This window comes from Rosa rugosa, chromosome 2, assembly GCF_958449725.1.
Source record: "Rosa rugosa chromosome 2, drRosRugo1.1, whole genome shotgun sequence".
NCBI classification, from domain to species: domain Eukaryota; kingdom Viridiplantae; phylum Streptophyta; class Magnoliopsida; order Rosales; family Rosaceae; genus Rosa; species Rosa rugosa.
In genome coordinates this window covers 70,386,195-70,401,682 of record NC_084821.1, presented here as the reverse complement: position 1 = coordinate 70,401,682, position 15,488 = coordinate 70,386,195, and the positions used below count along the sequence as shown (strand labels likewise).

At 39.0% G+C, this 15,488-nt stretch overlaps 2 protein-coding genes across 2 annotated transcripts; both read left to right on the top strand.

Annotated features, from left to right (window-relative positions):
- Window positions 1-2,920: 2,920 nt before the first annotated feature.
- On the top strand, window positions 2,921-5,883 carry LOC133733500 (putative disease resistance protein At1g50180). Its single transcript, XM_062161126.1, has one exon. The coding sequence runs from the start codon at window positions 3,046-3,048 to the stop codon at window positions 5,638-5,640; it is 2,595 nt and encodes an 864-aa protein (XP_062017110.1). The 5' UTR covers window positions 2,921-3,045; the 3' UTR covers window positions 5,641-5,883.
- A 5,648-nt stretch (window positions 5,884-11,531) lies between these two features.
- On the top strand, window positions 11,532-13,076 carry LOC133729819 (probable transcription factor At1g61730). Its single transcript, XM_062157396.1, has one exon. The coding sequence runs from the start codon at window positions 11,624-11,626 to the stop codon at window positions 12,860-12,862; it is 1,239 nt and encodes a 412-aa protein (XP_062013380.1). The 5' UTR covers window positions 11,532-11,623; the 3' UTR covers window positions 12,863-13,076.
- Window positions 13,077-15,488: the final 2,412 nt, after the last annotated feature.

Genomic DNA, 15,488 nt, shown 5'->3' with positions numbered 1-15,488 from the left:
GGTCTGAGACTTGGATGATGGAATTGGACAATTAAAGGCCCAAAGGAGTTGCTGTGCTTGGATTTGGAGGTGGACAAGTTGACTTTATTGGTTAATTGCTTTGTATAATTATCTTTAAGGAGGAGATAAGTGTTCCCACGTGCCTTGCTCTCCATTCTTTCTTCTATCCATTGGAAGGCATCTCTCTTGCCGCAGCCCAAGCTCCAAATACTCAAAACCAATAACCCTTAATTAAGGGGGAGTGAAGGAAACTAAATAAGTATGAAGAGCCCAATCTCAGAGAATCAAGATGGACGTCATGTCAAGATGGAAGGAGATCTCCCCATTAAACCAGATTCTGAGAAGAAGTGGAAAGCAATTAAACTTCATCAAATGGCTCCTAGTATTTTGGGGATTGGATTCTTCTTCAGATTTTCTTGGGGAAAAAGTGAAAGGTTATAAAGAGAGGTTGGAGCAGATTTCTCTTCTCTCTTCTTTTCCTTCAACCTAAGTTCGTCTTCTGCGTTGTACTCTTCCAAACTCATGGATCTTTTTGCTTTCATTTTTCTTATGGAGAACTAATCTCCTAGCTAAGGCTAGGGGAGAAACCTTGGATTTCCTATGTAGTTTTTATTAGTTCGATTCAATAAGAACTTCAATGCAAATTCAGTTTTTGGATGTTCAAGTTTAATTTCTGCGTTTACTTTTTGATTGATTGATGGGTATTTGATAATCTATTTCATAGGATCAGCCATGTTTTTCCTATAGTGTAGTAAAAATATCCATGCTTTTGAGACTAAGTAGAGTTGCAGATTGATAAACAATTTCGTTGGAATTGTTTCTTGATAGGTTGTTGCCATAGGTACAGTTTATACTTGAACTATTCCTAGAGAAATTGATTGGGCTTTGTGTGTTTGAACTATCCTAAATTGAATTCATCTTTAGTGTCAGTTTTCTTGAATAAGTTTTAAGGAAAAGAGTCGAATTAATATGATTGCATAGGTGATTTGAGGTGGAACCCCGAAACCTTAGTGTATGTCCTTATTGAATTTTCTCTTCAACTAAACTCATTCAAATTGTTTTCTTTTCAGTTTATTCATCATTCTGTGTTTTTCTCACTACTCTCGGCGGAAACGACACTCGTACTTCTGAGTCTATACTACTACGCGACTCCTGCACTTGGGATTAGCAAGCAAGTATAATACATGAATCTCCTAATTCAATTACAATTGATACTCAAGAATTCATCAACAAAAGTATACAAAAATTATGAAATAGATAACAAGGAAGAGCGGGGAGAGTTAGCTTGGTCACTCCTAGTTATGGGCTCGTACGAACCAAACAATTTCTTCACCAAAATACCCAAAATTAAGGTGTGGTGCTCTTGATGATGATTCTCTGAAGTCTTGAGTGAGTTCCCAAAAAGATGATATTAAAATGAAAAAAGAATAGGAAAGGAGAGAGTAGTGAGTGATGGGTGAGAGAATTGGAAAAATGGGAGAGTGGTGGGGTTCGGTGCTCTCTTTCTGGAGAGAAGAGAATAGAGTTTTGGGTGAGTGGTTGTGGTCTTCATAAGCAAGTATTAGAATATCGGTTTTTTACATATCTATCGGAACTTTTAAAAAATGAGATATCGGAAATATTGGAGATATATTAGGGATATTCTAGAAAATATATCTTTTTTGAAAGAGTCAATTTATTAGAAATAGATATAAATGCCAACTTCAGCTATACCCAAACAGAGACTCTAAGTGGTTCCATCAAGTTTTTGAACTAGAATGAGTTACTTTTTGAAACATGGCTCCATCAAGTTTGTTTTCTTTTGCTGAAATTGCTCCATCATGAATTCTCCTCACCCAGATTCATCTTGAGGAAATTTTTTCTCATGGATTTCACTCCTCACTCAGATTTCCCTCGAAGGGAATACTTCTCAGTTCTCACCCAGATTCGTTTTGAGAAGATCTCTACTCACATAGATTTACATTTAGGAAATTACTTCTCACCTAGATTAACCTTGAGAGGATTTCTCCTCACCCAAATTCGCCTTGAGAATTTCTCCCTAAATGTAAATCTACTCATATAGATTTACATTTAGGAAATTACTTCTCATCTAGATTCACCTTGAGAGGATTTCTCCTCACCTAGATTCATCTTGAGGGGATTTTTCTTCACCTTAATCTGCCTTTAGATCGATGTTTCATTGTTAAGCTGCCATCAATCTTCAATTAAACTAATTAAATCTGCTGTCTCATTTTCATTTTTGTCTCAGATCGATCAAGTTGCACCATTTTGAGCTGTGACCTGTTGGTAAGTTATAATTCTAACATTGTGAAAGTCATAGGTTCGATTCTCACTGACATATGTAATGGTGAGGTGGGCAAAAAAAAAAAAAAAAATTTAACCGTTTTGATGAATCGACTCGTGGTTGAAAACTCCCATTTACTCCAACTTTACTTCAATTTGTCTCAAAATCCACATCTTCTTTTATTTTCTACAAAACAAATAAAAATAAATTAATTAACTTAAGCATTAACTTATTTCTAATATTTAAAATATAATTACAGCATAGAAATGTGCATACTAAAAAACCATAAAAACAATTTCACCGGTATATGAAATTTTATTAATGTCTTCAATGTGATTTCCGCAAAAGTAAAATTTAAAAGCTACGATTTCCAGCTTCTTGATTTTCACTGTTCAAGGAAGCGCTTTTTTCCAAAAGCAAAGCTGGCATGGTTGTTAAAAGCAGCCCAAAAGGAATCCCTGGGCCATGGATTGCATTACAGTTTTACTAAGAAAGTCGATGGCAATTCACATGGTTGTCATAACTCAAAGTCTCAAACACAATTTGAATGCAAAAAAAAAAAACTGAATAGTTATTGTGCCTTTAAACACAGCAACCTACATACTTCGCTGGAAAACCTACTGAAGCTCAGAAGCTCTTAACCCAGTTCTAGTCTCCCAGAGAAAAAAGAGCCAAAACTGAAAAAAGAAAAAGAAAAAAAAAACAGAGAGAGAGAGAGAGAAACTAAAAGAAGGAAAGGTGAGAGATCGGAGAAGCGAGACATGGTGGAATATGTTGTTTCGACTGCTGTCACAAGCCTCACAACTTGGTTGATTGAAGAAGCAGTTCTATTGAAAGGTGTGAGTGAGAAAGTTCAGCATCTCAGAGACAAACTGAGTTGGATGCAAGGTTTCCTCCAGGATGCTGATGCCGTGCAAGAGAGATCAGTAAGATTTCAGACTTTGGTGTCACAAATAAGAGAAGTGGCATTCGATGCTGAAGTGGCAATAGAAAGTTACATCAGCAAGGCAGCAGCACGAAGGTCATGGAGAAAAGTCCTGAAGCCAATTTATCGTCGCAGAATCCGAAAAAAAATCGAAAAGATCCAGGCCAGGATGGAGAAAATCTCCAAAGATAAGGAAATTTTCGGCACAGCTAGCATGAACAATCAGGAAGGAGGTGAAGCGCTGATTTCAAAAAATGAAAGGTTGCGGTGGTGGAGACAACCTTCACCGAACATCCAGGAAGATGATTTGATTGACCTTGTTGAAGACACCGAGGCGTTGATAACACAACTGTGCACTATGGAGAGGAGTCGTTCTGTAGTTTCTATTGTGGGCATGGGAGGTTTGGGCAAAACCACTCTAGCAAAAAAATTGTACAATCATCCTGATCTTGGGAACCAATTTCATTGTCGATCCTTTGTCTATGTATCCCAAGAGTTCAACAGGAGAGAGATTCTACAGAGAATCATTAAAGATGTAGGTTGTCCTCACAACAGAGATGAGTTGGGGAAACTAGAAGAGGAGATGATGGTAGAAATGCTGCATATGTTCCTGAAAGATAGGAGGTATCTGGTGGTTCTTGATGATATATGGAAAAAGGAGGTTTGGGATGGTCTTCAAGCTGCATTTCCTAGTGGGGAGATGGGAAGTAAGGTGATGGTCACCACTCGCTTTAGGGATGTTGCTGTATATGTTGATCCAAGGAGCACTCCCCATGAGCCACGGATGTTAACAGAAGACGAGAGCTTGGAACTTGTCCTCAAGAAAGCACTCCCGGGAGTGGATGATATCCCCTCTAACTTGCAAGGCCTTGGAAGAGAGATGGTGATTAAATGCGGTGGTCTACCGCTGGCAGTAATTGTGCTCGGAGGATTACTTTCCACGAAATCGAAGACCACAGTGGAATGGGAGCGCGTGCTTCAAAACATCAGTTGGCATTTGATCAGTGCTCAAGATCGACTCTCCGCAATCTTAGCCCTAAGCTACATTGACTTGCCTCTACATTTAAAATCATGTTTTCTCCATTTGGGTATTTTTCCCGAAGATTCCTCTATAGAGAAAATGTATTTGATTCGACTGTGGGTTGCGGAAGGATTCTTACCACAACAAGGAGAAGAAATCGAAGAAGGGGTGGGTGAAAATTGCTTGAATCAGTTGATTGATAGGTGCATGATCCAGGTGGGAACGCGAACATATCTTGGCAGCGTTAAAACCATTCGCATCCATGATGTTCTCAGAGATTTCTCTCTCAAAAAGGGGAGTGAGGAAAATTTTCTTGGAATATATACAGGGCAAGAACACGAGTTATCAGCATCCCACGACTCGACCAAATCTCTAAGGCTTGCCATCCACACCAAACCTGATAGGTGCGTAAATCTAGACCCATATACCCATTTACGCTCCCTCCATTTTTATTGCAAGTTTGATCAAATCATTGACTTCACTCGCAAGAATTTTAAGTCGCTGAGGGTCTTAGAACTATATTGCGAGGATATAGATCCCTACAGGGGATTTAGTAAAGTTGGAGACTTAATTCAGTTGAGGTTTCTTGGACTTAGACACGTAATGTATCCTTTATATCTGTCATCCTTGAAGAACCTACAAACACTTGATATGAGATTCTGTGGTTATGCTCCTTCGTGGATGTTCAGAGAGTTGAAGATAGAGAATCTGAGACATTTACTCTTACCTGAACGTCATCCATTTGATTTAACATTGGGTACCATGATCCATTTACAAACTCTAAAAGGTATAGAGGGCGGAAGATGGATAGAAGATGGCTTGACCAAAATGATTAGTCTTCAACGACTGAAGATAAGAACATTATCACGAGATGGAGTGACATTAGTGATTTCTATTGCAGAAAGATTGCGCCACCTTCAATCGTTGTCGCTGACCAATAAGGAACGTGAAGATGAATTATTTCCACCACTTGAGGGACTATCTCGCTGTGGCCATCTTCAGAAGCTTCGTTTGTGTGGAAAGATAGAGAAGCTACCTGATGCCAATGGATTCCCAGGAAACCTCGTAAAGCTAGTTTTGATGAGATCCAACCTCCCAAAAGATTCAGTAGTTATACTAGAGAGGATGCCAAACTTAAAGATGCTTTCCTTGGGGTATGGATCTTACCCCTTCAATGAATTGGTTTGCTCCTCGGAAAGATTTCCGCAACTGCAAGTTCTGCACTTAATTTGGGAGAGAATGGAGGTTTGGAAGGTGGAAGAAAGGGCACTGAAGAAGCTCAGGCAGCTAAAGATATACCGTTGTTCAAAATTACAGCAGGTTCCAGAAGGATTGAAGTCATTGGCTACTCTTCAGGAATTGGATATATGTGAATCACCTGAGTTTGAACACATGCATGCTTCGAACTAATGAAGACCTGATCGAATTCACAAGAAAATACTCGATCAAATTCGTGCAAAGACATAGCTACGATTTTATGAAATGGTCTTCAATCCGTTAGTTAGAAATGCGACTACTATTCCCTTTCAATAATGTAGAGGTATAAGTTATCAGATTTTTCTAAGGAGGGTATTCACACCCAAAATTGATGATTATTGTAACTCCCGACGTTTTGGGTTTAAATCTTCGCTTATGATTATTTTTTCTTTCAGTGGTCGAAGAAGAAATTCTTTAATTTGGTACAAAATATGCATCATCATCATCGTCATCATTTAGATTAGAACTATGCAAAGTGAATGGTTTGATTCCCTATCTAACCGATCAGTTTCAAAAGAAAAAAAAAAAGCCTCTGAAGAAGATATAGAAAAATTAGAGCACAGGTTAAGAACTATACTCATAGTGGTAAGTTGACAGTAACCTGCAGCAAGATGAAGCTAGAAGCATAATTAACTATAGCTGTAGGCCTGTAGCTTACAATTACGAATTACTAATATACGAAAGGTGGGTGTGGCAGTGTGGGCTTTGGGACATTGCGGGGGTCTGTCTACTCCCAAGTCCCAATTGTAACCAGTTCGGGGCCCAGATGTTAGTTGAGCTCCTGCTAAGGCATGCCTCGAGTAATCGGGGCAAACGGTCGATCATAAAGTTCCTGAGCCGGGGGGTCCTGCCTTCCCCCCTCCCAAATACTCCTTTGCCAAAAAAAATAATATACGAAAGGTGAGTTCCACTGTTACTACTGTTCATCAAGGGCAAGAGAAGACTTTTTCGTCCTTGCTTTTTGGTTAAATTTCAGGAGTGATTGGTGTCTGAGATGATGTCCTCTGGCCATATGCATCTTTTGACAGCGGTTGACGTTTTTGCCCTTGCTTTACTATTATAATTTCAGGTTCGTAGTCGTGTTCGACACGATGCCGGCTGGACATATGCGTCTTTAGGTGTGGGAAGATGTCGTGGGGTTTAGAAAAGTAAAGGAGTAGGAGAGCGATTAGTTTGGGTTTGTGTTGGAAAATTATGGAGCGATCGAAAGTTTGTAGATATTCTTTTGCTAAGTTCGTTTTTTTGGTTTCATTAAGATGTTTGGATTTTTTTTTTTCAGTTTCTGCTTAGACTAATCTTTCTGTTTTACGTGATACAAGGGATTGTGGTGTTTTGATAGAAAGAGAAGTAAGAGTGTTTGGTTTCGATAAACTTCAGTCTGTTGTGTTGGTGGGTTTCGGGAGAGTGAGGATTGCAGGTTTGGAACTTTTCTTTTCCTAGCTACGGTTTTTGTGTTTTCGTTGTTGTTGGTTTTGGATTAATATGGGTTTTTGTGTTTTGGGGGTTTTGTTTGTCTTTGGATATGGAATCTGGGTAAATGATTGAGAGAGTTTCGGGCTGTAGTTTTATTGTTTAGCAATTTGAAAGTTTTTTTGAGTTTCGGTTGTGTTGGTTGCTATTAATTTTTGATCAAATTTTGCAGGAATTTGTGATTTATGTAATTTTGTCTTCAAATGTGTTGAAGTGTATGCCTTTGATTTTTGTATGTAGAAGATTGTGAATTAATTTAATTTATTTTATTTTCCTCGACTAAACAATCTATTATTAGCATTTTTTTTTGTTGAGTTTTGTCCGGTTTGGATTAACATATATTATGCTGACCTTTTGCTTTGGTTCTGAACAAGGAGTAGTTTAGAGTGAAGTGCATGAGCAATGCAACAACATATTGGTCGCTGTTGTAAGTGAATCTCATTTCCCAGATCTGCATGCTCAATTCTTCTTGCTATGATCTTTTTTATCAAACTTTGAATGATTTTAATTGGTATATACTTTATTTTACGGTATTGACCAGGTTGGTAGAAGGGTCAAGTTATAGAATAGAGGGATTAAGTAAGGATGTCGAACCCACAAGGATTGGCAAATCATTTCCTAGCTAGGGAAAACCTAAGGAAAACTAGAAAGAATGCACACAATTTACAAGTTCACAAAACCAAAGCTCTTTACAAGTTGTGGCAAGTGAATGATGTTATGCACAAATAGATAGTGAACGTTTGTTTGTTTGAGTGATTAGTTGATTGACTAAACTAAATGCAAAGAAAGTAAACTAAGACTAGTTAAGCTGAGGTTGTAGAAAAATGAATGGGAGTTAAGGTTTGGATTGTCTACCACTAACCTCCCTTGATGCAACAATGCAATTGAATATGAATTATGCTAAACCTATTGTCCAATTACCCTCTTAGCATCCGGATATGACTACTAAGGCCTAAAATCCTTTGATTTTATTAACTCTAACCGAATAAGTCTACAGTTAACTACCTAGGAAAAAATTCAATTACCGAATAGGTCTCAATCCTTTGCCCCTAAATGCATAAAGCTTAGAGTTTAGATAACCAAGCAAGCAAACCAATCATATCTCTAGGTGATTTTAGCTCACTGCCCTCACATGCACGTACACATGGTGTGCTTTCAGGCATTCTTTTGCCTAAATGTAATCAATCTCTTAGCAAAAACTTCATGTCATAGCAAACACATTAACTCAAATTGATTAGGTCTAAGTAAATGCATTCAACTTTTGATTTAGCCCGTGGAGGTGACAACATGAATTTTATCAAACCATAAATAAATCATCAATTACAAGCAAGGTTGACTAGGGCTTTCAACCTGAGCCCCAACAAGTTCACTACCCACTTATAACTAAATAAAAAAGCTTCAACATACTACAATACGCCAAATAATTAGAGAGAGATAGAGAGTGAGAAGTGACTATTGATGGTGGTGGAGATGGGTCTCTCATGTCATGATGTGATGTTGTGGTGGTTGACTCTTCCTCTTTGCTCCTCAAGCTCATTGATGGTGTAGAGATGATGAATCTTTGAGTAGCTAGTGATGGTTAATTTGTAGTGTTGATCGAGGTGGTTGTGGAATTGATGGGCGGTGAAAGTAGTGGAGATAGAGTTTGGTGTTTGGATATAAGGGAGGTGGAGTTGTGGAGAGAAGATGGAGCTAAAGTGAATTGAGAATTGATGAATGGTTTAAGAGATAATGAAGATAAAGTATCTTTGGGTTTTCAAGACCAGCTATGTTAGGAGACAAAAGATGGAAGAGATGCTCTTACACCATCCCAAAATGCATGCAAAGCTCCAAAAAGACAATGTGTGAGGAGAGATTTGAATTTCAAATGGTAGAAAATTCCCACCACTATGGTCATCCTTGGCTAGACTAGAGGTCCTCCATGAGTGGCGGCTCGTTGGAAAGTCACTAGAAAAGTTTGTCGGAAACATTCGCTGGAAAAGTCGATTTGCAGTTTTCTTTAAATTTTCGTGTCTTCTTCTCCTAGTTTCAAATCTTCGCATTTCAAGGCTCATTTGATCTCTTTTTTTTCTCAATGCATGGTTTCCTACAAATAAAAGAAAATGGATTAAAGAGGGTAAAATAGCATGGAAGACAAATCAATTTATATAATTTTGGGGGCACAAATACACAAGTAATTTGTGACTCAACAGCGGTTGGGGGGTTTGGGAATTATATGCGGATGGGATTGATTGGGTATGCCGCTCTAGATTGGGATTTTTCGTGCTCGGGATCGGATCAAACGAGTGATGTTGGGTTTTCTAACGACGACCGGATTCTAGGTTGGGACAGCGCAGGAGGACCAGCTGTGGGCAACGGCGCTGGCGGACCAAATGCAGGCAGCGGCGCAGTGACAATGGTCACTGCAGCTTTGGCTGCCCTTAGCAGAAGTGATTTGGTTTGGGCATTTCTTTGGGCTTGGGCCTCATTTCTGACTAGGGTTTGGCATGTTATTTGTATTTTATTTTCTATTTTGTCATGATGGATGGGGGGATTTGCGACCTCTCTACTTGCTTAGACGAGATGTCGCCAATGCTAGTCACACTATCTGTGATTTCTTTTTACCCATGGGTAGTGTTGGCTAGATTTTTGATGCGCTTTATAGGATTGTAAAAGATTGAACTGCTTATATAATGGCTTTTTTTGTTAGCTCCACTGGAGCATGTCGTTATGTAGTTTCGCTAAACTATAAATGAATTGACAACTTGTTTCAGAAAAGGAAAAAAGTCGTTGAAATATAAAACTAAAATAACTTTGTAAGGGTCAGAGAGCGACTAAGACATGAAAATAGGAGACACTATGACTTCAAAAAACATGGTACTTGTTAGAGATCGACTTTTTCTAGGTTTATGTTTTGTGTTACACTGTTTTTTGCAGTATAAATTTACTTTCTGGGTGAGAACCTTTTAACTGTATATAACTAAAATGCTTTGTATAATGTTTAGGATCATTTTGGAATTCTTTAGCATAGCTAGTGACTGAATCAACAAACATGGGAATTCCAAGATCAAATTTAAGCTTGCACTGATCCTTTGATTAGGGAATTTAATCTGATTACGGTAAAATCAATAAGTAGGTTGTTTGTCTTAGCAATCTTGAGCAAGAATTTTGTAATTAAGGAAAAAAAAAAAAAAAAAAGGAGAAAGGATTCGGGGATCTCATTATTGACAGCGGATGTAATATTGTTATCACTAAAGCTCTAATATAATACAGTCTTGCTTAAAAAATTTTGAAACCATGTGAGATTGATTTCATTTCGTCAAAACAAAACAATGTACAGGGAAAAATTACAACAATACTTTTGTCATTTTACAGTTTCAAAGTAGTCTCGTCTAGGGGTGGGCGCGGGTCGGCCCGGGTCGGTTATGGGCCAAAACCGCATCCGATCCGCATTCTTCGGTGGGCTTAATTTTTGGACCGGAAACTGAATCTTAAACGGCTGGGCCGAAAAAATCGGTGACCCGAAATTTCAGGTCGGCCCGGTTCGGTTTCGGTTGATCGGCAGTCGTTGGTAGGCGGCATTGATATGCGTTGGTCGGCGTTGATCGACGTTGGTCGTCGTCCTCAGTATGAGAGTCTGAGAGATATGAGATGAGAGGGTCGAAGTCGTCGTCCCAAGTATGAGTATGAGTCTGAGAGAGATGAGAGATATACAAGAGAGATGAGAGAGGAGAGAGATGAGACAGGTGAGAGCGACGTGAGAGAGATGAGAGAGAGATGAAAGCGACGTGAGAGAGATGAGAGCGACGTGAGAGAGATAGCCTCAAAGTTTGACTTTTTTTTTTTTTTTTTGAAACACAAAGTTTGACTTTAGAGTTAGGGTTTTTTTTTTTTATTGAGAGGAATCTGGTGCATTAGGTCCATGTGTAACCTGATTTCAACCAATGAAAACTCCACAACCATTAAAAAAGTATTAATTTATATATAAATTATATAAATTTAAATAAAAATTAAATATTTAATTATTCGGCCGGTTCGGTTTTAATCCGGTCGGTTCAAAGACTGAACCCGGTCCCGAACCGGAAAAATCCGGTCCGGTTCGGAAAACTGACTTTTTTCACCGTATTCCGTCCGGTTCGGTCCCCGAGCCGGTTTTCCGGGGCGGTTCGGCCGGTTTTGCACTTCCGGCTCGGTTTATGCCCAGCCCTAGTCTCGTCCTATAATTTTACCACACACTTAACGATACCTTTTATAAACTAATTTATATTAAAAACACAATTTACCAATCGCTCGGCTGAGTTTTTTCACCACAGATTAATTTAACAACTGAGTTTTTTGACAACTGGCTGTGAGAACAAAATACCAAACTGAGCCAAGGTTTGCAGCGTTTAACCCTTTTATATTACATGATGATCTACTTTTGGGCCTTCACGCTGTGCCCTCTAGCCTAAGAACCACGTCACCCAGAGGCTTGGCCCAGGTCCACATAGCCCAACTCTTCACTTGGAACGGGTGGGTCAGAGTAAAGCCGAACCAAACCCGACCCGGTAGCGCCGAAGCCAACACCTTGGTGCCCCCACTCGACATAAAACCCAACTAGCTCACTAGCTCTCCAATTTCAATATCTGAGTAGAAAACCCTAAATTTCCGGTAACCGAAACCCTAACTCCCCCAATCTCCTTCCTCCATGGCACCTAAGCGCCCGTCTCCCTTGGACGAACCGCCGGCCGCTTCTTCATCGGAGGAAGAGGAAGAAGCCTCGTCCGAAGAAGAAGGATCCGGATCCGGATCCGAGGAGTCCGAATCCGATGCCGAAGCAACCGAGCCGCAAAAGACCACCTCGTCCGCGCAAGCAACTCCCGAGAAGAAGCCGCAAGCGAAGAAGCCGGAATCCGCGGCGGCAAAGCCTCAGTCTTCTTCCTCCGGCGAGACCGAAACCGAGTCTGAATCGGAATCCGACGGCGACACACTCGCCCAGCGCAGAGTCAATGTCAAGCCGATCGCGTCCAAGCCCATGGAGGAGGTGACGCCGCCGCCGAAGGCCACCAAGCCCAGATCGAAGCCGTCGGCTTCTTCTCCTCCGGCGACGGCGAAATCCGGTACGAAGCGGCCGGGCGGCGAGAGCGAGTTGGTTAAGGACTCGAAGAAGGCTAAGAAGAAGGGAGATGATCCAGAGGAGGATGGTGTGGAAGAGGAATCGAAGAAATCGAAACTGTTTCAGAGGCTTTGGAGCGATGAAGATGAGATTATCATTCTGAAAGGGATGAATGAGTACAAAACGAAGAAAGGGGTGGACCCTTATGCTGACATGACTGCATTTCATGAGTTTATCAAGAAATCGCTGAAGGTGGATGTTACTAAGATCCAATTGCAAGATAAGATTAGGAGGATGAGGAAGAAGTTTGAGAACAATGTGAAGAAGAAGCACAAGCCGACTAAGGCTCATGACTCGAAGACTTTTGAGTTGTCGAAGAAGGTGTGGGGAGGTGGTGAAGGGGGTGAAGATATAACTGGGCAGGTTACTATTGCTTCTTTTGGGAAGGGGGAACAGCCCAAGTCTAATGGGAAGGCTAAGGGTAATCAGAAGAGTAACAGCAAGACTTTGGCTGCTCTGAAAGCTGAGCTGTTGGCGTCGCCGGAGACTACAAAGGAAGATGAGAAGAGTGAAGCTTTGCTGAGACCACGTGCATCAGATAGTGTGTTGAGTGAGGTTATTGGGTTTCATAAGGGTTTCAAAGAGTTGGGGTTGTCGGAGACTATTGTGAAGCAGGGTATGGAATTGATTGGTGGATCAAAGCGTGCTGATTTGGAGGATAGGTGGAACAAGCTGCATGTTGCTGAATTGGAGCTTTTTGTTCAGAGGACTGAGCTCATGAGAGATCAGGGCAAGTTGATCTTGGAGGCCTTCAAGAAATCAGACCATTAGAATGGTGGTCAGGTACCCTATAAATCAAGATGAACTAGAAAGCTCTTGTTTTAGGTTATGTTATCCTGTTTAGGTGTCAGTCTACTTGTAGCAAGTATCTGCATAATTTGTCTATTTTTGCTCGGATAGAACTTGCCATTGTTGTGCTCCTCTAGGTGAACTGGTGAAGTGATTTGCCATAAGTTAATGTTAATTTTAATTTGTGTGGTAATAATCCTTTCTTGTGTTATTGCTAGTTTCAGGGATGCTTAATGTTGCGGTAATCTTTAGTTGCTTTATCTTTGTGATACTTGTTTGGTTATGCTAACTTTTGAAATCACATGGGTGTGTTTCAAATTATGTTGTTGTGGATTACAAATTATACTTGATTTGGGGAGTATAAGACATTCAGTAAGGGCTGGCCAAGTTAATGAAGGGAGTAAACATCTATAACTGGAAAGTAGTTAGATGAATGATACATTTGGCTTATGAACTGAAGGGATGTGCATACTATCAAAGTTTCAGGTTTGTATATAGTATTGCATTGGAAGTTTGTAGTGAGTACTCTGAGTGTGGAAGAGAGAGTAACTAAATTGAAAATATGATCACTACAAGTGGTTCTTGTCCATATACATCGGGTAGTTTGTATGATTTCCTCGGAAAAAAAACAGGAACTTTTAGCATATTGTTGGAAATCTTAGAATAATATTGTTCTGTCTTAGTAGATGTAGTGAGTTAAGATTCATTACTGAAGAGTGTTTATTTGATCATATGGGATGATACACCCATGTAATGTCTACAGGAGCTGTAGCTTGTCTATGGGTTTCCTACATAGAGCTGTTTTGATTTTTCGTGACTTTTTTTGTTCAAGGTACTTTCTTGTATCTATCTTTGCAGTAGACGATAAAATTAGTTGTAGAGTTCCATGAATTGTTTTCCCTTTCAAGTTGCTGCAGAATTTGTTTAGAGGGTATTTGTAGAATAGGTTCTTGTATGGAAATGTATTAGACTACTTCATATGCTTGACGTTTCAAGGGAGTACATATATGATGATGTTAATTTATTGTCTTCAGGATGTCTAATGTTTGAGATTGTATTATACTTTCATAAATCTCACCACGATATTTGGTGGTATTGGGATTTAGGTTGCTGCAGAATTTGTTTAGAGGTATGCATCATGGATTTGTGGAATAGGTTCTTGTATGGACAATGTATTAGACTTATACATATGCTTAGCGTTTCAAGGGAGTACGTAAATGATGATGTTATTATGTCTTCAAGAAGTCTAATGTTTGAGATTGTAGTCTCTGCTTTCATAGATCTCACCACTATATTTGGTGGTATTGGGATTTAGGTGGATGTGTTTGAACTGTAAATGGATTGCTTAAAACTCTTAGATCTTTTTCAGAAGTTGAATCTTTGAGATGTTTCAAGGCCTTGAATGCCATTAGTTGGTGTTGTTTTGACAAGAGTTCCTAAAGTCCAGTGCAAAAGCCGAAAGCCTTGAGGAGTTGAGGGCCTTTGGGGTTTCACTTGTATTGGGCCGTCACAATATTTTTTCCATCTTAATTTAATTGACTATTCTTTCCATTTTTCCTTGCGAAAAAACAATATCAGTTAAACCTCTAGAAATAGTACAAAACATATCAAGAAGGAACAATTCTTAGGTTCACCCCTATTGTCGATTAACATACTTTTATTTAATAAATTTATAATCCAACGGTCCATATCTTAAATTAGCTTTTAAAGATCATCTATGTAAAAAATCAACCGAATCAGAAATCGTTTAATTATCTAATTGAATCAAACAAATGGATGGTTGTAACAACACTTACTACTATTATGATGAACCGTCCATGTATTTCATAGAAATGAATAACTGAAAGGTCTTCAATTTGATTGATTTTTTACAAAGCTAATCTTTGTATTACGTTATACAAAATGAATGGTTGGATTAGAAAATTATAAAGTTATTATGCGTTAATCGACAATGGAGGTGAATATGCTCATTCACCCTAGGGGTGAACCTAAGAATTGTTCATCAAGAAGGACCATAACATATTCACACTTGAAGGTCAAGAAACACAAATGCACTTTTAAGAAGGGAGGAAAAAAAAAACATAATTAAAGTAAGAAAAAGATATAATAACGTCTTTTTAAGAGTATGCTCTTTATCCTTTCTTCCAAGTATTGAAACTATGAACAAACTGTCACAATATCTAGTTTAAGAGTTATGCTGAGTATGCTCTTTATCCTTTCTTGTCACAATATCTAGTTTAAGAGTTATGCTGAGTATGCTCTTTATCCTTTCTTCTAAGTATTGAAACGATGAACAAACTGTCACAATATCTAGTTTAAGAGTTATGCTGAGTATGCTCTTTATCCTTTCTTCTAAGTATTGAAACGATGAACAAACTGTCACAATATCTAGTTTAAGAGTTATTCAGCATAACGGTTATTCTCTACTAATTCTAAGCTAAAGCTCATGAAAATTTGGAGAACAATTATCACTGAAGTACATGAACAAACTATCACAATATCTAGTTTAAGAGTTATTCAGCATAACAATTATTCCCTACTAATTCTAAGCTAAAGCTCATGAAAATTTGGAGAACAATTATCACTGAAGTACATAACTATCGTCACC

What these genes read in the sequence shown, in the direction of transcription:
- LOC133729819 (XM_062157396.1), top strand. Translation starts at nt 11,624, where the DNA reads ATGGCACCTAAGCGCCCGTCTCCCTTGGACGAACCGCCGGCCGCTTCT.
- LOC133733500 (XM_062161126.1), top strand. Translation starts at nt 3,046, where the DNA reads ATGGTGGAATATGTTGTTTCGACTGCTGTCACAAGCCTCACAACTTGG.